Source organism: Mobula hypostoma, chromosome 11 (assembly GCF_963921235.1).
Source record: "Mobula hypostoma chromosome 11, sMobHyp1.1, whole genome shotgun sequence".
In the NCBI taxonomy this organism is placed as follows: Eukaryota; Metazoa; Chordata; class Chondrichthyes; order Myliobatiformes; family Myliobatidae; genus Mobula; species Mobula hypostoma.
In genome coordinates this window covers 73,748,071-73,769,368 of record NC_086107.1, presented here as the reverse complement: position 1 = coordinate 73,769,368, position 21,298 = coordinate 73,748,071, and the positions used below count along the sequence as shown (strand labels likewise).

At 56.1% G+C, this 21,298-nt stretch overlaps 1 protein-coding gene across 1 annotated transcript in view; it reads left to right on the top strand.

Moving 5' to 3' along the window:
* LOC134353474 (carnitine O-palmitoyltransferase 1, liver isoform-like) overlaps positions 1 to 20,902 on the top strand; it is a 138,551-nt gene extending 117,649 nt beyond the window's left edge. Inside the window, exons 8-10 of the mRNA XM_063061477.1 lie at positions 16,229 to 16,342; positions 16,967 to 17,059; positions 20,203 to 20,902. Coding sequence (XP_062917547.1) covers positions 16,229 to 16,342; positions 16,967 to 17,059; positions 20,203 to 20,289 — 294 coding nt within the window. The 3' untranslated portion in view covers positions 20,290 to 20,902. The remainder of the gene's footprint in view (positions 1 to 16,228; positions 16,343 to 16,966; positions 17,060 to 20,202) is intronic.
* The last annotated feature ends 396 nt before the right edge of the window (positions 20,903 to 21,298 follow it).

Here is a 21,298-nt window from a genome sequence, read left to right as displayed (position 1 = left end):
TCTCCTGTCGCCCCGCTCACAGTGTATGTCTCCTGTCACACCGCTCACCATGTGTGTGTCTCCTGTCGCCCCGGTCACCATGTGTGTCTCCTGTCACCCTGGACACCGTGTGTGTCTCCCGTCACCGTGTGTGTCTCCTGTCGCCCCAGACACAGTATATGTCTCCTGTCACCGTGTGTGTCTCCTGTGGCCCCGGACATCGTGTGTGTCTCTTGTCGCCCGGACACCGTGTGTGTCTCCTGTCACTGTGTGTGTTTCCTGTCGCCCCAGTCACCGTGTGTGTCTCCTGTCACTGTGTGTGTCTCCTGTCGCCCCGGACACCGTGTGTGTCTCCTGTCACTGTGTGTGTTTCCTGTCGCCCCAGTCACCGTGTGTGTCTCCTGTGGCCCCGGACATCGTGTGTATCTCCTGTCGGCCCGGACACCGTATGTGTTTCCTGTCACCGTGTGTGTTTCCTGTTGCCCCAGTCACCGTATGTGTCTCCTGTCACCGTGTGTGTCTATTGTCACCCCGGATACCATGTGTATCTCCTGTCACCCTGCTCACTGTGTGTGTCTCCTGTCACTGTGTGTGTTTCCTGTCGCCCCAGTCACCGTGTGTGTCTCCTGTCACCCCGGACACTGCGTGTGTCTTCTGTCACTGTGTGTGTCTCCTGTCGCCACAGACTCCCTGTGTGTCTCCTGTCAACCCGGTCACCTTGTGTGTCTCCTGTTACCGTATGTGTCTCCCGTCAACCCCATCACCATGTGTGTCTCCTGTCGTCCTGGACTCCGTGTGTGTCTCCTGTCGCCCCGGACACCATGTGTGTCTGCTGTCACCCCGGACACTGTGTGTGTCTTCTGTCACCGTGTGTGTTTCCTGTCGCCCCGGATACCGTGTGTGTCTACTGTCGCTGTGTGTGTCTTCTGTCGCTCCGGACACTGTGTGTGTCTCTTGTCGACCCAGACACCGTGTGTGTCTCCGGTTACCACGTTTGTCTCCTGTCACCATGTGTGTTTCCTGTCGTCCCAGTCACCGTGTGTGTCTCCCGTCACCCCGGTCACCGTGTGTGTCTCCTGTCACCGTGTGTGTTTCCTGTCGCCCCGGAGACCGTGTGTGTCTACTGTCGCTGTGTGTGTATTCTGTCGCTCCGGACACTGTGTGTGTCTCTTGTCAACCCGGACACCGTGTGTGTCTCCTGTCGCCCCGGACACCGCATGTGTCTCCTGTCGCCCCGGACACCGCGTGTGTCTCCTGTCGCCTCGGACACCGTGTGTCTCTCCTGTCACCCCGGACACCGCGTGTGTGTTCTGTCACCGTGTGTGTCTCCTGTTGCCCCGGTCACTGTGTGTGTCTCCTGTTGCCCCGGTCACCGTGTGTGTCTCCTGTCACCCCGCTCACCGCGTGTGTCTCCTGTCACCGTGTGTGTCTCCTGTCGCCTCGGACACCATGTGTGTCTCCTGTCACCGTGTGTGTCTTCTGTCACCGTGTGTGTCTCCTGTCGCCCCGGACACCGTGTGTGTCTCCTGTCACCGTGTGTGTTTCCTGTTGCCCCAGTCACCGTATGTGTCTCCTGTCACCGTGTGTGTCTCCTGTCACCCCGGACACTGCGTGTGTCTTCTGTCACTGTGTGTGTCTCCTGTCGCCACGGACTCCCTGTGTGTCTCCTGTCACCGTGTGTGTCTCCTGTCGCCCAGAACACCGCGTGTGTCTCCTGTCACCGTGTGTGTCTCCTGTCGCCCCAGACACCGCGTGTGTCTCCTGTCACCATGTGTGTCTCCTGTTACCCCAGTCACCATGTGTGTCTCCTGTCACCCCAGTCACCATGTATGTCTCCTGTTACCGTGTGTGTATCATGGAACCTCAGACACCGTGTGTGTCCCCTGTCACCCCAGTCACCGTGTGTGTCTCCTGTCACCCCAGTCACTGTGTGTATCTCCTGTCAACGTGTGTGTCTCCTGTCGCCCCGGACACACTGTGTGTCTCCTGTCGCCCCGGTCACTGTGTGTGTCTCCTGTCGCCCCGGTCACCGTGTGTGTCTCCTGTCACCGTGTGTGTCTCCTGTCGCCCCGGTCACCCTGTGTGTGTCTCCTGTCGCCCCGGTCACCGTGTGTGTCTCCTGTCACTGTGTGTGTCTCCTGTCGCCCCGGTCACCCTGTGTGTCTCCTGTCACCGTGTGTGTCTCCTGTAGCCCCGGTCATCATGTGTGTCTCCTGTCATCATCGTCACCGTGTGTGTCTTCTGTCACCGTGTGTGTCTTCTGTCGCCCCGGACACCATGTGTGTCTCCTGTCGCCCCGGACACCGTATGTGTCTCCTGTCACGTGTGTGTTTCCTGTCGCCCCGATCACCGTGTGTGTCTCCTGTCACTATGTGTGTCTCGTTTCGCCCTGGACACTGTGTGTGTCTCCTGTCACCGCGTGTGTCTACTGTCACCCCGGACACCGAGTGTATTTCCTGTCACCCCGGATACCGCGTGTGTCTTCTGTCACCGTGTGTGTCTCCTGTCGCCCCCGTCACCCTGTGTGTCTCCTGTCACCCTGTGTGTCTCCTGTCACCCCGGACACCGTGTGTGTCTCCTGCCACCGTGTGTCTTCTGTCACTCCGGTTACCGCGTGTGTCTCTTGTCACCATGTGTGTCTCCTGTCGCCCCGGTCACCCTGTGTGTCTTCTGTCACCGTGTGTGTCTCCTGTCACCCCGGTCACCGTGTGTGTCTCCTGTCACCGTGTGTCTCCTGTCGACCCGGTCACCGTGTGTAACTCCTGTCACCCCGGACACCGTGTGTGTCTCCTGTTACAGTGTGTGTCTCCTGTCGCCCCAGACACCACGTGTGTCTCCTGTCACCGTCTGTGTCTCCTGTCACCGTGTGTGTCTCCTGTCGCCCAGGACACCGTCTGTGTCTCCTGTCACCGAGTGTGTCTCCTGTCGCCCCGGACACCGTGTGTGTCTCCTGTCACCGAGTGTGTCTCCTGTCGCCCCGGACACCGTATGTGTCTCCTTTCACCGTGTGTGTCTCCTGTCGCCCCGGTCACCGTGTGTGTCTCCTGTCACCGTGTGTGTCTCCTGTCGCCCAGGACACCGCGTGTGTCTCCTGTCACCGTGTGTGTCTCCTGTCGCCCCAGACACCACGTGTGTCTCCTGTCACCCCAGTCACCGTGTGTGTCTCCTGTCACCGTGTGTGTATCCTGGAACCCCGGACACCGTGTGTGTCTCCTGTCATCGTCTGTGTCTCCTGTCACCCCGGTCACCGTGTGTGTCTCCTGTCACCGTGTGTGTCTCCTGTCACCGTGTGTGTCTCCTGTCGCCCCAGACACCACGTGTGTCTCCTGTTACAGTGTGTGTCTCCTGTCATCGTCTGTGTCTCCTGTGGCCCCGGTCACCGTGTGTGTCTCCTGTCGCTGTGTGTGTCCCCTGTCGCTCCGGACACCGTGTGTGTCTCCTGTCACCGTGTGTGTCTCCTGTTGTCCCGGACACTGTGTGTGTCTCCTGTCATCGTCTGTGTCTCCTGTGGCCCCGGTCACCGTGTGTGTCTCCTGTCGCTGTGTGTGTCCCCTGTCGCTCCGGACACCGTGTGTGTCTCCTGTCACCGTGTGTGTCCCCTGTCGCTCCGGACACCGTGTGTGTCTCCTGTCACCGTGTGTGTCTCCTGTTGTCCCGGACACTGTGTGTGTCTCCTGTCACCGTGTGTGTCTCCTGTCGCCCCGGTCACCATGTGTGTCTCCTGTCGCCCCGGACACCGTGTGTGTCTCCTGTCACTGTGTGTGTCTCCTGTCGCCCCGGACACCATGTGTGTCTCCTGTCGCCCCAGTCACCGTGTGTGTCTTCTGTCACCATGTGTGTCTCCGGTTGCCCCGGTCACCGTGTGTGTCTCCTGTCGCCCCTGACACCGTGTGTGTCTCCTGTCGCCCCGGATACCGTGTGTGTCTCCTGTTACCGTGTGTGTCTCCTGTCGCCCCGGTCACCGTGTGTGTCTTCTGTCACCCCAGACACTGCGTGTGTCTCCTGTCACCGTGTGTGTCTCCTGTCGCCCCAGACACTACGTGTGTCTCCTGTCACCGTGTGTGTATCCTGGAACCCCGGATACCATGTGTGTCTCCTGTCATCGTCTGTGTCTCCTGTCACCCCGGTCACTCTGTGTGTCCCCTGTCATCGTGTGTGTCTCCTGTCGCCCCTGACACCGCGTGTGTCTCCTGTCACCGTGTGTGTATCCTGGAACCCCGGATACCGTGTGTGTCTCCTGTCATCCCGGACACCGTGTGCGTCCCCTGTCACCGTGTGTGTCTCCTGTCGCCCCTGACACCGCGTGTGTCTCCTGTCACCGTGTGTGTCTCCTGTCACCATGTGTGTATCCTGGAACCCCGGATACCGTGTGTGTCTCCTGTCAGCCCTGTCACCGTGTGTGTTTCCTGTCGCCCCGGTCACTGTGTGTGTCTCCTGTCACCGTGTGTGTTTCCTGTAGCCCCAGACACCGTGTGTGTCTCCTGTCGCCCCAGTAACCGTGTGTGTCTCCTGTCACCGTGTGTGTCTACTGTCACCCCGGACACCGCATGTGCCTTCTGTCACCGTGTGTGTCTCCTGTCGCCCCAGATACCGTATGTGTCTCCTGTTACCAAGTTTGTCTCCTGTCACCGTATGTGTTTCCTGTCGTCCCAGTCACCGTGTGTGTCTCCTGTCACCGTGTATGTCTGCTGTCACCCCGGACACCGTATGTGTCTCCTGTCACTGTCTGTGTCTCCTGCCTCCCCTTGTCACCGTGTGTGTCCTCTGTCACCCCGGTCATTGTGTGTGTATCTCCTGTCACCGTGTGTGTTTCATGTCACCCCGGACAACGTGTGTGTCTCCTGTCAACCCGGACACAGTGTGTGTCTCCTGTCACCGTGTGTCTCTCCTGTCGCCCCAGTCACCATGTGTGTCTCCTGTCACCGTGTGTGTCTCCTGTCAACCCCATCTCCGTGTGTGTCTCCTGTCACAACCATCACCGTGTGTGTCTCCTGTCACCCAGACACGGTGTGTCTCTCCTGTCACCCCTGTCACCGTGTGTGTCTCCTGTCACCGTGTGCATCGCCTGTCGCCCTGGACACCGTGTGGGTTCCTGTTGCCCCGGTGACTGTGTGTGTCTCTGGTCGCCCCGGACACTGTGTGTGTCTCCTGTCACTGTGTGTGTCTCCTGTCGCCCCGGACACCGTGTGTGTCTCCTGTCGCCCTGGTCACCATGTGTGTCTTCTGTCACCGTGTGTGTCTCCGGTCGCCCCAGTCACCGTGTGTGTCTCCTGTCGCCCCGGTCACCGTGTGTGTCTCCTGTCACCGTGTGTGTCTCCTGTCGCCCAGAACACCGCGTGTGTCTCCTGTCACCGTGTGTGTCTCCTGTCGCCCCAGACATCGCGTGTGTCTCCTGTCACCGTGTGTGTCTCCTGCCACCCCAGTCACCATGTGTGTCTCCTGTTACCGTGTGTGTATCCTGGAACCCCAGACACCGTGTGTGTCCCCTGTCACCCCAGTCACCGTGTGTGTCTCCTGTCACCCCAGTCACTGTGTGTATCTCCTGTCAACGTGTGTGTCTCCTGTCGCCCCGTACACACTGTGTGTCTCCTGTCGCCCCGGTCACTGTGTGTGTCTCCTGTTGCCCCGGTCACCCTGTGTGTCTCCTGTCACCGTGTGTGTCTCCTGTAGCCCCGGCCATCATGTGTGTCTCCTGTCATCGTCGTCACCGTGTGTGTCTTCTGTCACCGTGTGTGTCTCCTGTCGCCCTGGACACCATGTGTGTCTCCTGTCGCCCCAGACACCGTATGTGTCTCCTGTCACGTGTGTGTTTCCTGTTGCCCCGGTCACCGTGTGTGTCTCCTGTCACTATGTGTGTCTCGTTTCGCCCTGGACACTGTGTGTGTCTCCTGTCACCGCGTGTGTCTACTGTCACCCCGGACACCGAGTGTATTTCCTGTCACCCCGGATACCGCGTGTGTCTGCTGTCACCGTGTGTGTCTCCTGTCGCCCCCGTCACCCTGTGTGTCTCCTGTCACCATGTGTGTCTCCTGTTGCCCCGGTCACCCTGTGTGTCTCCTGTCACCATGTGTGTCTGCTGTCACCCCGGACACCGTGTGTGTCTCCTGTCACCGTGTGTCTTCTGTAACTCCGGTTACCGCGTGTGTCTCTTGTCACCATGTGTGTCTCCTGTCGCCCCGGTCACCCTGTGTGTCTTCTGTCACCGTGTGTGTCTCCTGTCACCCCGGTCACCGTGTGTGTCTCCTGTCACCGTGTGTCACCTGTCGACCCGGTCACCGTGTGTAACTCCTGTCACCCCGGACACCGTGTGTGTCTCCTGTTACAGTGTGTGTCTCCTGTCACCGTGTGTGTCTACTGTCACCCTGGACACCGCGTGTGTCTTCTGTCACCGTATGTGTCTCCTGTCGCCCCGGTCACCGTGTGTGTCTCCTGTTGTCCCGGACACCGTGTGTGTCTCCTGTCATCGTCTGTGTCTCCTGTAACCCCGGTCACTGTGTGTGTCCCCTGTCACCGTGTGTGTTCCCTGTCACCCCGGATACCGTGTGTGTCTCCTGTCACCCCGGTCACTGTGTGTATCTCCTGTCAATGTGTGTGTCTCCTGTCACCCCGGACACACTGTGTGTCTCCTGTCGCCCCGGTCACCGTGTATGTCTCCTGTCATCCCGGACACCGTGTGTGTCTCCTGTCACCGTGTGTGTTTCATGTCACCCCAGACACAGTGTGTGTCTCCTGTCGCCCCAGACACCACGTGTGTCTCCTGTCACCCCAGTCACCGTGTGTGTCTCCTGTCATCGTCTGTGTCTCCTGTCACCCCGGTCACTGTGTGTGTCCCCTGTCACCGTGTGTGTTCCCTGTCACCCCGGATACCGTGTGTGTCTCCTGTCACCCCGGTCACTGTGTGTATCTCCTGTCAATGTGTGTGTCTCCTGTTACAGTGTGTGTCTCCTGTCACCGTGTGTATCTCCTGTCGCCCCGGACACCGTCTGTGTCTCCTGTCAATGAGTGTGTCTCCTGTCGCCCCGGACACCGTGTGTGTCTCCTGTCACCGTGTGTGTCTCCTGTCGCCCCGGTCACCGTCTGTGTCTCCTGTCACCGTGTGTATCTCCTGTCGCCCAGGACACCGCGTGTGTCTCCTGTCACCGTGTGTGTCTCCTGTCGCCCCAGACACCACGTGTGTCTCCTGTCACCCCAGTCACCGTGTGTGTCTCCTGTCACCGTGTGTGTATCCTGGAACCCCGGACACCGTGTGTGTCTCCTGTCATCGTCTGTGTCTCCTGTCACCCCGGTCACTGTGTGTGTCCCCTGTCACTGTGTGTGTTCCCTGTCACCCCGGATACCGTGTGTGTCTCCTGTCACCCCGGTCACTGTGTGTATCTCCTGTCAATGTGTGTGTCTCCTGTCACCCCGGACACACTGTGTGTCTCCTGTCGCCCCGGTCACCGTGTGTGTCTCCTGTCATCCCGGACACCGTGTGTGTCTCCTGTCACCGTGTGTGTTTCATGTCACCCCGGACACACTGTGTGTCTCCTGTCGCCCCGGTCACCGTGTGTGTCTCCTGTCAGCCCTGTCACCGTGTCTGTCTCCTGTGGCCCCGGTCACCGTGTGTGTCTCCTGTCACCGTGTGTGTTTCCTGTAGCCCCAGACACTGTGTGTGTCTCCTGTTGTCCCGGACACTGTGTGTGTCTCCTGTCACCGTGTGTGTCTCCTGTCTCCCCGGTCACCGTGTGTGTCTCCTGTCGCCCCGGACACCATGTGTGTCTCCTGTCACTGTGTGTGTCTCCTGTCGCCCCGGACACCGTGTGTGTCTCCTGTCGCCCCAGTCACCGTGTGTGTCTTCTGTCACCATGTGTGTCTCCGGTTGCCCCGGTCACCGTGTGTGTCTCCTGTCGCCCCTGACTCCGTGTGTGTCTCCTGTCACCATGTGTGTCTCCTGTCGCCCCGGATACCGTGTGTGTCTCCTGTTACCGTGTGTGTCTCCTGTCGCCCCGGTCACCGTGTGTGCCTCCTGTCGCCCCGGTCACCGTGTGTGTCTTCTGTCGCCCCAGACACTGCGTGTGTCTCCTGTCACCGTGTGTGTCTCCTGTCGCCCCAGACACTACGTGTGTCTCCTGTCACCGTGTGTGTATCCTGGAAACCCGGATACCATGTGTGTCTCCTGTCATCGTCTGTGTCTCCTGTCACCCCGGTCACTCTGTGTGTCCCCTGTCATCGTGTGTGTCTCCTGTCACCGTGTGTGTCTCCTGTCACCGTGTGTGTATCCTGGAACCCCGGATACCGTGTGTGTCTCCTGTCATCCCGGACACCGTGTGCGTCCCCTGTCACCGTGTGTGTCTCCTGTCGCCCCTGACACCGCGTGTGTCTCCTGTCACCGTGAGTGTCTCCTGTCACCATGTGTGTATCCTGGAACCCCGGATACCGTGTGTGTCTCCTGTCAGCCCTGTCACCGTGTGTGTCTCCTGTCGCCCCGGTCACTGTGTGTGTCTCCTGTCACCGTGTGTGTTTCCTGTAGCCCCAGACACCGTGTGTGTCTCCTGTCGCCCCAGTCACCGTGTGTGTCTCCTGTCACCGTGTGTGTCTACTGTCACCCCAGATACCGTATGTGTCTCCTGTTACCAAGTTTGTCTCCTGTCACCGTATGTGTTTCCTGTCGTCCCAGTCACCGTGTGTGTCTCCTGTCACCGTGTATGTCTGCTGTCACCCCGGACACCGTGTGTGTCTCCTGTCGCTGTCTGTGTCTCCTGCCACCCCTTGTCACCGTGTGTGTCTCCTGTCACCCCGGTCATTGTGTGTGTATCTCCTGTCACCGTGTGTGTTTCATGTCCCCCCGGACACAGTGTGTTTCTCCTGTCAGCCCTGTCACCGTGTCTGTCTCTTGTCGCCCCGGTCACTGTGTGTGTCTCCTGTCACTGTGTGTGTTTCCCGTAGCCCCAGACACCGTGTGTGTCTCCTGTCGCCCCGGTCACCGTGTGTGTCTCCTGTCACCGTGTGTGTCTCCTGTCGCCCCAGTCAACGTGTGTGTCTCCTGTCATCGTGTGTATCTCCTGTTGCCCCAGACACTGTGTGTGTCTCCTGTCGCCCCGGTCACCGTGTGTGTCTTCTGTCACCGTATGTGTCTCCTGTCGCCCAGGACACCGTGTGTGTCTTCTGTCACCGTGTGTGTCTCCGGTCGCCCCGGTCACCGCGTGTGTCTTCTGTCACCGTGTGTGTCTCCGGTCGCCCCGGTCACCATGTGTGTCTTCTGTCACCGTGTGTGTCTCCGGTCACCCCGGTCACCGCGTGTGTCTCCTGTCACCGTGTGTGTATCCTGGAACCCCGGACACCGTGTGTGTCTCCTGTCATCGTTTGTGTCTCCTGTCACCCCGGACACAGTGTGTGTCTCCTGTCGCCCCGGTCACCATGTGTGTCTCCTGTCACCGTGTGCGTTTCATGTCACCCCAGACACAGTGTGTGTCTTCTGTCAGCCCTGTCACCGTGTCTGTCTCCTGTCGCCCCGGTTGCTGTGTGTGTTTCCTGTAGCCCCAGACACCGTGTGTGTTTCCTGTCGCCCCAGTCACCGTGTGTGTCTCCTGTCACCATGTGTGTCTACTGTCACCCCGGACACCGCATGTGCCTTCTGTCACCGTGTGTGATTCCTGTCGCCCCAGACACCGTATGTATCTCCTGTTACCATGTTTGTCTCCTGTCACCGTGTGTGTTTCCTGTCGTCCCAGTCACCGTGTGTGTCTCCGGTCACCGTGTGTGTCTCCTGTCACCATGTGTGTTTCCTGTCGCCCCGGACACCGTGTGTGTCTCCTGTCGCCGTGTGTATTTCCTGTCGCCCCAGTCACCGTGTGTGTTTCCTGTTGCCCCGGAAACTGTATGTGTCTCCTGTCACCGTGTGTGTCTCCGGTCGCCCCGGTCACCGTGTGTGTTTCCTGTAGCCCCAGACACTGTGTGTGTCTCCTGTGGCCCCGGTCACCGTGTGTGTCTCCTGTCACCGTGTGTGTCTCCTGTTGTCCTGGACACTGTGTGTGTCTCCTGTCACCGTGTGTGTCTCCTGTCGCCCCGGTCACCGTGTGTGTCTCCTGTCGCCCTGGACACCATGTGTGTCTCCTGTCACTGTGTGTGTCTCCTGTCGCCCCGGACACCGTGTGTGTCTCCTGTCGCCCCAGTCACCGTGTGTGTCTTCTGTCGCCATGTGTGTCTCTGGTTGCCCCGGACACCGCGTGTGTCTCCTGTCGCCCCGGACACCGCGTGTGTCTCCTGTCGCCCCGGTCACCGTGTGTGTCTCCTGTCACTGTGTGTGTCTCCTGTCACCGTGTGTGTTTCCTGTAGCCCCAGTCACCGTGTGTGTCTTCTGTCACCATGTGTGTCTCCGGTTGCCCCGTTCACCGTGTGTGTCTCCTGTCGCCCCGGACACCGCGTGTGTCTCCTGTCGCCCCGGTCACCGTGTGTGTCTTCTGTCACCATGTGTGTCTCCGGTTGCCCCGTTCACCGTGTGTGTCTCCTGTCGCCCCGGACACCGCGTGTGTCTCCTGTCGCCCCGGTCACCGTGTGTGTCTTCTGTCACCATGTGTGTCTCCGGTTGCCCCGGTCACCGTGTGTGTCTCCTGTCGCCCCTGACACCGTGTGTGTCTCCTGTCACCATGTGTGTCTTCTGTCGCCCCAGATACTACGTGTGTCTCCTGTCACCGTGTGTGTATCCTGGAACCCCGGATACCATGTGTGTCTCCTGTCATCGTCTGTGTCTCCTGTCACCCCGGTCACTCTGTGTGTCCCCTGTCATCGTGTGTGTCTCCTGTTGCCCCTGACACCGCGTGTATCTCCTGTCACCGTGTGTGTCTCCTGTCACCGTGTGTGTATCCTGGAAACCCGGATACCGTGTGTGTCTCCTGTCATCCCGGACACCGTGTGCGTCCCCTGTCACCGTGTGTGTCTCCTGTCGCCCCTGAACACCGCGTGTGTCTCCTGTCACCGTGAGTGTCTCCTGTCACCATGTGTGTATCCTGGAACCCCGGATACCGTGTGTGTCTCCTGTCGCCCCAGTCACCGTGTGTGTCTCCTGTCACCGTGTGTGTCTACTGTCACCCCGGTCACTGTGTGTGTCTCCTGTCACCGTGTGTGTTTCCTGTAGCCCCAGACACCGTGTGTGTCTCCTGTCGCCCCAGTCACCGTGTGTGTCTACTGTCACCCCGGACACCGCATGTACCTTCTGTCACCGTGTGTGTCTCCTGTCGCCCCAGATACCGTATGTGTCTCCTGTTACCTCGTTTGTCTCCTGTCACCGTATGTGTTTCCTGTCGCCCCGGACACCGTGTGTGTCTCCTGTCGCTGTGTGTGTTTCCTGTCGCCCCAGTCACCGTGTGTGTTTCCTGTTGCCCCGGAAACTGTATGTGTCTCCTGTCACCGTGTGTGTCTCCGGTCGCCCCGGTCACCGTGTGTGTCTCCTGTCGCCCAGGACACCGCGTGTGTCTCCTGTCACTGTGTGTGTCTCCTGTCATCGTTTGTGTCTTCTGTCACCCCGGTCACTGTGTGTGTCCCCTGTCACCCCAGTCACCGTGTGTGTCTCCTGTAACCGCGGTCACTGTGTGTATCTCCTGTCAAAGTGTGTGTCTCCTGTCACCCCGGACACAGTGTGTGTCTCCTGTCACCCCGGTCACCATGTGTGTCTCCTGTCATCCCGGACACCGTGTGTGTCTCCTGTCACCGTGTGCGTTTCATGTCACCCCAGACACAGTGTGTGTCTTCTGTCAACCCTGTCACCGTGTCTGTCTCCTGTCGCCCCGGTCACTGTGTGTGTTTCCTGTAGCCCCAGACACCGTGTGTGTTTCCTGTCGCCCCAGTCACCGTGTGTGTCTCCTGTCACCGTGTGTGTCTACTGTCAACCCGGACACCGCATGTGCCTTCTGTCACCGTGTGTGTCTCCTGTCGCCCCAGACACCGTATGTGTCTCCTGTTACCACGTTTGTCTCCTGTCACCGTGTGTGTTTCCTGTCGTCCCAGTCACCGTGTGTGTCTCCTGTCACCGTGTGTGTTTCCTGTCGCACCAAACACCGTGTGTGTCTCCTGTCGCCGTGTGTGTTTCCTGTCGCCCCAGTCACCCTGTGTGTTTCCTGTTGCCCCGGAAACTGTATGTGTCTCCTGTCACCGTATGTGTCTCCTGTGGCCCGGACACCGTGTGTGTCTCCTGTCAACGTGTGTGTTTCCTGTCGCCCCAGTCACCGTATGTGTCTCCTGTCACTGTGTGTGTCTCCTGTCGCCCCGGTCGCCGTGTGTGTCTCCTGTCACTGTGTGTGTCTCCTGTCGCCCCGGACACCGTGTGTGTTTCCTGTTGCCCCAGTCACCGTGTGTGTCTCCTGTGGCCCCGGATATCGTGTGTGTCTCCTGTTACCACATTTGTCTCCTGTCACCGTGTGTATTTCCTGTCGTCCCAGTCACCGTGTGTGTCTCTTCTCACTGTGTGTGTCTCCTGTCACCCCGGTCACCGTGTGTGTCTCCTGTCATCGTGTGTGTTTCCTGTCACCCCGGAGACCGTGTGTGTCTACTGTCGCTGTGTGTGTCTTCTGTCGCTCCGGACACTGTGTGTGTCTCCTGTCACTGTGTGTGTCTCCTGTCGCCCCAGTCATCGTGTGTATCTCCTGTCACTGTGTGTGTCTCCTGTTGCCCTGGACACCGTCTGTGTCCCCTGTCACCCCGGACACCGCGTGTGTCTTCTGTCACCATGTGTGTCTCCTGTCACCCCTGTCACCGCATGTGTCTCCTGTCACCGTGTGTCTCCTGTCGCCCCGGTCACCGTGTGTAACTTCTGTCACCCCGGACACCGCGTGTGTCTTCTGTCACCATGTGTGTCTCCTGTCACCCCTGTCACCGCATGTGTCTCCTGTCACCGTGTGTCTCCTGTCGCCCCGGTCACCGTGTGTAACTCCTGTCACCCCGGACACCGCGTGTGTCTTCTGTCACCGTGTGTGTCACCTGTCGCCGCGGTCACCGTGTGTGTCTCCTGTCACCCCGCTCACTGTGTGTGTCTCCTGTCACCGTGTGTGTCTCCTGTCGCCCCGGTCACTGTGTGTGTCTCCTGTCACCCCGGACACCGTGTGTGTCTCCTGTCACCGTGTGTGTCTCCTGTCGCCCCGGTCACTGTGTGTGTCTCCTGTCGCCCCGGATACCGTGTGTGTCTCCTGTTACCGTGTGTGTCTCCTGTCGCCCCGGTCACCGTGTGTGTCTTCTGTCACTCCAGACACTGAGTGTGTCTCCTGTCACCGTGTGTGTCTCCTGTCGCCCCAGACACTACGTGTGTCTCCTGTCACCGTGAGTGTCTCCTGTCACCATGTGTGTATCCTGGAACCCCGGATACCGTGTGTGTCTCCTGTCAGCCCTGTCACCGTGTGTGTCTCCTGTCGCCCCGGTCACTGTGTGTGTCTCCTGACACCGTGTGTGTTTCCTGTAGCCCCAGACACCGTGTGTGTCTCCTGTCGCCCCAGTCACCGTGTGTGTCTCCTGTCACCGTGTGTGTCTACTGTCACCCAGGACACCGCATGTGCCTTCTGTCACCGTGTGTGTCTCCTGTCGCCCCAGATACCGTATGTGTCTCCTGTTACCACTTTTGTCTCCTGTCACCGTATGTGTTTCCTGTCGCACCGGACACCGTGTGTGTCTCCTGTCGCCGTGTGTGTTTCCTGTCGCCCCAGTCACCGTGTGTGTTTCCTGTTGCCCCGGAAACTGTATGTGTCTCCTGTCACCGTGTGTGTCTCCGGTCGCCCCGGTCACCGTATGTGTCTCCTGTTACCACGTTTGTCTCCTGTCACCGTGTGTGTTTCCTGTCGTCCCAGTCACCGTGTGTGTCTCCGGTCACCGTGTGTGTCTCCGGTCACCGTGTGTGTCTCCTGTCGCCGTGTGTGTTTCCTGTCGCCCCAGTCACCGTGTGTGTTTCCTGTCGCCCCAGTCACCGTGTGTGTTTCCTGTTGCCCCGGAAACTGTATGTGTCTCCTGTCACCCTGTGTGTCTCCGGTCGCCCCGGTCACCGTGTGTGTCTCCTGTCGCCCAGGACACCGCGTGTGTCTCCTGTCACCGTGTGTGTATCCCGGAACCCCGGACACCGTGTGTGTCTCCTGTCATCGTTTGTGTCTTCTGTCACCCCGGACACAGTGTGTGTCTCCTGTCGCCCCGGTCACCATGTGTGTCTCCTGTCACCCCAGTCACCGTGTGTGTCTCCTGTAACCCCGGTCACTGTGTGTATCTCCTGTCAAAGTGTGTGTCTCCTGTCACCCTGGACACAGTGTGTGTCTCCTGTCGCCCCGGTCACCATGTGTGTCTCCTGTCATCCCGGACACCGTGTGTGTCTCCTGTCATCCCGGACACCGTGTGTGTCTCCTGTCACCCCGGTCACCGTGTGTGTTTCCTGTAGCCTCAGACACCGTGTGTGTTTCCTGTCGCCCCAGTCACCGTATGTGTCTCCTGTCACTGTGTGTGTCTCCTGTCGCCCCGGTCGCCGTGTGTGTCTCCTGTCACTGTGTGTGTCTCCTGTCGCCCCGGACACCGTGTGTGTCTCCTGTCACCCCGGTCACCGTGTGTGTTTCCTGTAGCCCCAGACACCGTGTGTGTTTCCTGTCGCCCCAGTCACCGTATGTGTCTCCTGTCACTGTGTGTGTCTCCTGTCGCCCCGGTCGCCGTGTGTGTCTCCTGTCACTGTGTGTGTCTCCTGTCGCCCCGGACACCGTGTGTGTTTCCTGTTGCCCCAGTCACCGTGTGTGTCTCCTGTCACCGTGTGTGTCTCCTGTGGCCCCGGACATCGTGTGTGTCTCCTGTCGCCCTGGACACCTTATGTGTCTCCTGTCACCGTGTGTGTTTCCTGTCGCCCCAGTCACCGTATGTGTCTCCTGTTACCACGTTTGTCTCCTGTCACCGTGTGTATTTCCTGTCGTCCCAGTCACCGTGTGTGTCTCTTGTCACTGTGTGTGTCTCCTGTCATCGTGTGTGTTTCCTGTCACCCCGGAGACCGTGTGTGTCTACTGTCGCTGTGTGTGTCTTCTGTCGCTCCGGACACTGTGTGTGTCTTCTGTCACCATGTGTGTCTCCTGTCACCATGTGTGTCTCCTGTCACCCCTGTCACCGCATGTGTCTCCTGTCACCGTGTGTCTCCTGTCGCCCCGGTCACCGTGTGTAACTCCTGTCACCCCGGACACCGCGTGTGTCTTCTGTCACCGTGTGTGTCTCCTGTCGCCCCGGTCACCGTGTGTGTCTCCTGTCACCCCGCTCACTGTGTGTGTCTCCTGTCACCGTGTGTGTCTCCTGTCGCCCCGGTCACTGTGTGTGTCTCCTGTCACCCCGGACACCGTGTGTGTCTCCTGTCACCGTGTGTGTCTCCTGTCGCCCCGGACACTGAGTTGTCCAGCTCGACCCCTCCTTAAGCCATGCCTCCATAACTGCAACGTTATTGCAATCCCACGTGTTGATCTGCACTCATCTTTCTGACTTCTCAGGGTCCTTGCATCCAACGTCCCCTGCCTCTGTCTGCTCTGCCTACTGGACTTGCGTCTCTTCTTGCTGTGCTCTCATTCTGCATCCTAACCTCTGCCTCCCAGGCGACACCAGTAAACCCACCGCCTTGATATTTCATCCCCCCCCGAGTCAAGATGCACCTGGGCCAGGTCACCTCTGTCCCAGACGAGATCCCAATAATCAAAAACCCTCCCTCTTGTCCCAGCACTTCAGCCATATTCATTTACTGTCTTCCTATACTCACTGCACCCGTCTGACCTCCCTCCCTCTGACTGCTGCCTTCATTCCTAACGTGCCTTCCCAGACAAAACTCAGCAGGTCAGGCAGCATCTATGGAGGAGAATAAACAGTCAATATTTCGAGCCGAGACCCTTCATCAGGACTGGAAAGGAAGGGAGCAGAAGGTGGGGAGGGGAAGAATTACAAGTTAACAGGTGATAGGTGACACTAGTTCATGGTGAAGATGAGAGGTGGGATGATGTGAGAAGATAGGTGATAAATGGAAGAGGTAAAATATTGAAGGAAGAATTGTAATAGGAGATGACAATAGGCCAAGATTTGTGATTATCGTTATCATTCAATGATCTGTCCCCCCTGTCTCTCCACTTCCCTGCAGTCCAGTCTCTGTTCTCCCTTTGTTCCAGTACCTAGGCTCTGTGCTCCCCTCTCCAGTCTTAGCCTCTTCCCCGTTCCAACTTCACCCAATACCCACAAACTGGTAGCTCCATTTCACCCCCTCTGTAATTTATTCCGTGCCTTTCCTGTCTTGCAGGTCTTATCCGAGCCGTGGAAACTCTCCACCAGCCAGACTCCACACCAGCAAGTTGACCTCTTTGACTTGAACCGGTACCCTGAGTACGTGTCCAGTGGCGGAGGCTTTGGACCGGTGAGTCTTGTCTTGGTGTGAAGTTAGTCTGGCCCCCTGCCCCGCACTGCGCTGTTATGGCAGAGGTTTATAGGACCCAGACACAGTGGCAGTAGTCTCAGTGTGTCGGGCAGCAGGGACGGATATTTGAACTAGCTCTGTTGTCACTGTCCTGAACCGGGAGGGGCTGTGATCAGTGAGATGCGAGGGTCTATGGGAACGAATGTGTGGTGCTAAGCGGGCTGTACCTGGCAGTGGGTGAAGGGCTGACCAAACAGGGTTACAACAGATGGAGCAGGATGGGGTTGGGTGAGCTGGAGGGTATAGGGAGGTTGGAACTGTGTGAGAGGCGTGGACAGTGCAAAAATAAAAAGGACAAGAGAGACAAGACTCAGGCTACAAAGGTGATGGTGGAGCTGTTAGAGGATACCGAGAGATCGATGACGGACAGAGGGAAAGGGGATGTTGGGGTTTTGCTGATAGTGGGGAGAGGCTGTGACAGGAAGAGAGGTATTTGTGGGATTTGGTAGAGTGGGGAAATGAGAACACTAGTGAGCATGAGGTGTTTCTAGGTTGGTGGAAGTGGAGCCTGTGGTAACTGAGGTAAAGCACTCCGTGATGTATTGTCTATCTGTGTGTTCTCAGGTTGCTGACGATGGCTATGGTGTTTCTTACATCATGGTCGGAGAAAATCTCATCAACATGCACATTTCAAGTAAATTCTCCAGCCCTGAGACAGTAAGTGTCCCCTCGTTGGGAAGGTGAATGCTTGATATGGTGGTGGGGTTGGTGTGTCAAGGGGTAGGTCATGGTGAAGTTAATTAATGTTAATATTGAGGTGTGAGTGCCCATCAGATTGGGACATGGACTTGATTGTGGGCAGTGTCTGTGAAGGTGGGTGTGAAGACAAATCCAGCAATGTGTAGATGGAGATATCAGTGGGATGGAAGCACTGAGCAAAGTATTGAAACAAGTGTGGGAGCCTTACTCATCCAGGCATATTTACAATATTCCTCCTGCTCCGTGTCTTCTACAGAGGCTTTTGGGGTGTCAGGTGAGACACCCACCCAGAACGCAGAGTCTCTGACCTAACCTTGTATTTGGCTGGTCTAGCTGTGTTCCTTGTAAACTTGGGACTTTAATACTGAATGCAGTGGGAGGTGAGCATTACCACAATACTCATCAGCCGGTCATAATCTTGCTCTGTGTGGGCATGGACGGCTTCAATAGCTGAAGAGTTGTGAACTAGGTCCAGTCTTCAGCAAGCACCCCGTTTGTTCAGGCACCTGTGAGGTTCTGTGTCACTGCCTTGTTCTTGTCCCACCCACCAGTAGCTGCTGCCTTTCACTGTGTAGGACCAACTCTGCTGGTGAAGTGTACGTGAGACACAAGAGACTGTGAAATGTTATAACCTGAAGCACAAAAAAAACCTAGGAACTCCGGTCTTCAACCACCTCTGCTTCCACGGATGCTCACCCAACCCCTGAATTCCTCCAGTAGCTTGTTTATCTCCATGGCTGCTTGATGCCACACTTTATAAAACATTGACTTGATGTCAAGGGCAGGCAGTCTCCCCTCCCTTCTGGAATTCAGATCTTCTTTTTGTCCACACCTGTACCAAGGATTTGATATGGATCACTCTGGGGTCAAGAGACGTGGTAAAGACCAAACTGCATCAAAAAACTGTTTGATAGCAAACTGAAAATGTGAGCAACACTCAGGTCAGGCAGCGTCTGGGGAGAGAGAAACAGAGTCAACCCATAAGGTCAATGACCTTTCATCAGAACTGGTAAAGTGAACAGTCAAACGTGTTTTAAGTTGTAGGGGATGGAGATTAAAAAGCGAATGTCTGTGATAGGATGGAGACCAAGACTGACTAAGGCAGTGGAGCTAGCTGAAAGAGGAGAGTGATGGATCATTAATCTGTAGGTCCAAAGCAAGACACACAAAGTGCTGGAGGAGCTCAGCATATCGGGCAGCATCTATGGAAAAGAGTGAACTGTTGACATTTAGGGTTGAGACCCTTTTTCAGGATCTGAAGAAGTGTCTTGGCCTGAAATGATGACTGTTTACTCTTTTTCCATAGATGCTGCCTGGTCTGCTGAGCTCCTCCAGCACTTTGATGGATCATTAATCCCAGCTGATTTGTCCAGAAGAGGTATAAACAGGAGGAAAAGAATGAGGACAGGGCAGATGAGAAATCTGAAATGAAAATACTGTGAATACTTTGCAGATCAGGTAGCATCAGTGGAGAAATAAAGACTGTTTGTCAATGACTTTCATCACAGCTGGCTGGCTCTGGTTATCTGAAATTATTGAAGTGAGTGCTAAATTCCAACGAGAGATGGTGGGCTGCTTACAGTGCACTTAATAGAACAATGTCTGAGGCGTCAGACAGGTTAGAGTGGATGAATTAAGTTGACAGGTGACTAGTAGCCTTACTGGCAGATTGTAGGTGCTCCACAAAATGGTCATGCCATCAGTAACGTGGAGAAGTGTACACTGAGCACTGAATATAGTAGTCTATGAAACACCCTAGCTTCCTTGGCTGCGTAAGTCTACGAAAGACACTCTCAAGTCCCGGCAAACTCATGAGATTGAGACAGCTCGTACCACCCAAAGCCTGGTTTGTGTGGATACTGTGTAATTTGCTACCCTGTTATAAATTAGTGCCAAGAAATAACAGATAGTACACTGCATACGATTAAAGGAATTATATTTATGAACCTTAACTAAGGGGTTAGTGAAGAACAATAAAAAGAAAAGGGCCCATTCTAATTAAACAGTCAAATATGCACAAGTTAGAGCTCATCTTGAACTTCTCTGTCTCTCACGTGTTGGGCCCTCGGTCAGCGTGAAAGCACCCACCACCTTCCGGACGTCGCTTGTAATCCATCTCAAACAAACGGGTCTCCCACCGGATCATATGCTCCCCAGCGTCTTCTCTCTTCCTCTCCTCTCGAACAAAAGCCCAAGACCAACCTTATTGTCCCTCAGCAAGAAAGCTTCCTGCTGATTGGATGGCACACATTCCACATCAACAATAACCCAAACAGGCTGAAAGCGGAACAGCAGCTCCTACAGCATAACAGTAAAAATGTGAACCAGAGCATTACATCTAGATTGGAAGAACTACAGGTGAATTACTTCACTGGATAGAGAGTTTGGGTCCAGGGACACTGGGATAGTAAGAGTTAAGACGCAGGTGTTGCTTGTGCTCTTGTTGCTTGCTGTGAGGAGAGTGGTTATGGAAATGGAAGAGTGAACCAGAAAGTCATGAAAGGAATGGTCCCTTGGGATTGCTGAAAGAGGGAGAAGAATTTGATGTGTCTAGTAGTGGGACCATCTTAACGGTGGCAGAAGTTACACTTACTGTGTTACTAGTGGGTTGGAAGAAGATGACCAGGGAAGCTCTGCCCTTGTGCTTGGTGAGGAAGGGGTTGATAGCTCTCAAATGCATCTAACCCACTTTTGGACCAAAGGTGGGTTAGGTGCAGTTGAGAGCTCTGCCTAACATGCCAAAGACGAAGAAACACTTGTTGGAAAGTCTCATCATCTGATCAAAAGCAATGGAGAAACTGGGAGGATAGAATGGAGCCCCTATCCCCACATGCAGATTCCCTTCCCTTCGCCCCTGGCTGGAATTCAGCCCAGGCAGTAGTGTAGCAGGTGGAACCACTGACTCTCAGCTGCAAGTTCACCGGTTCAATCCTGACCTCCAGTCCTGTTGTTTTCCCTGTGATCATGTGGGTCTTCCCTATAAGATGTGCTAGTTGGCATGTTAATTGGTGCCTGCAAATTGTGGGCGAATCCAGAGTCTGGGGGAAGTCAGTGGGAGTGTACAGTGGCTTGTGAAATGTGACGTTGTCTCTCTCACACAGGATTCTCACCGGTTTGGAAAACATTTCCAACAAGCCATGCTCGATATCCTTGCCCTGTTCGAGCCGGACAAGAGGACCAGCAAGTAGCGGCAGACCTGGTGTCAGAGCTCAGAGGACCGGACCCCGACCCTGGGGCAGATTGTTTTTTGGTTGATGCTGGCACATGGTGTAGAACCATACAATCATTTTGAACACTGACACATTCATTGGCTCCTGGAGCCCTGTGTTGTTATGTGGGTGTGTCGACAGCTCAGGCCAGGCAGGAGCCTCCAGACTGATGTCACTGAGCAGCTCCTTTTAGGAGCTTGTTATACCACTACAAACTGCATCCCCAACTCTTGGTCTTAGAGTTACTGCACGAGATCAGGTAGATAACTTCCTCTCTCTGCTCCATCATGATCATTACATGGAGCTTTTATTTTGATTGTCTCTGAACAGTGCTTGATCATAATTCTCAGGATTGTTCATGTATCAATGCAGGTCCCAGCCTGTGTGGGGAGGCATTATATTACAGCTTCTTCACTGTTTCTATTAGAAAGTTGTCTGACGGGAACAAGGGAATCACATCCCTCCCTAAGACCCTATGTGGAAGTTTGTTGATTTGGTGTGAATATTGTGTACAGAACCAATGAATGTATTGCAGGTGATCTTGGCTATGAAGTAAATAAAGAGCTGTGGACCATTGCTCACTGCCCACTGTGTGTCGAATTTCCTGGAGCACTGTGCATGAATACATCTCAGCTTGAATGCCCTTTAGAAACTGAAGGCTAATTAAAGCTCATGATGACAACTCCAGAAATCTGTTTTAACCGGAGCGGCTGATTGGCGAGGAAGGCTTCTCACAAAACTTCAGAAATAGGAGCAGCAGTGAGTGGCTGAGAACTAGCGCAGGGGACTGGGCTTCAGATTAATGGTTTATTGGGATCTCTTCTGGGGAAGGTATGACATAAACAAAAAGGATAGGTTACACTTGAACTCGAGGGGAATCAATATCCTTGCGGGCAAGGTTGCTTGAGCTACTGGGGAGGATTTAAACTAATTTGGCAGGAGGATGGGAACCAGATGATAGGCTGAGGATGGAGCAGTTGGTTTACAA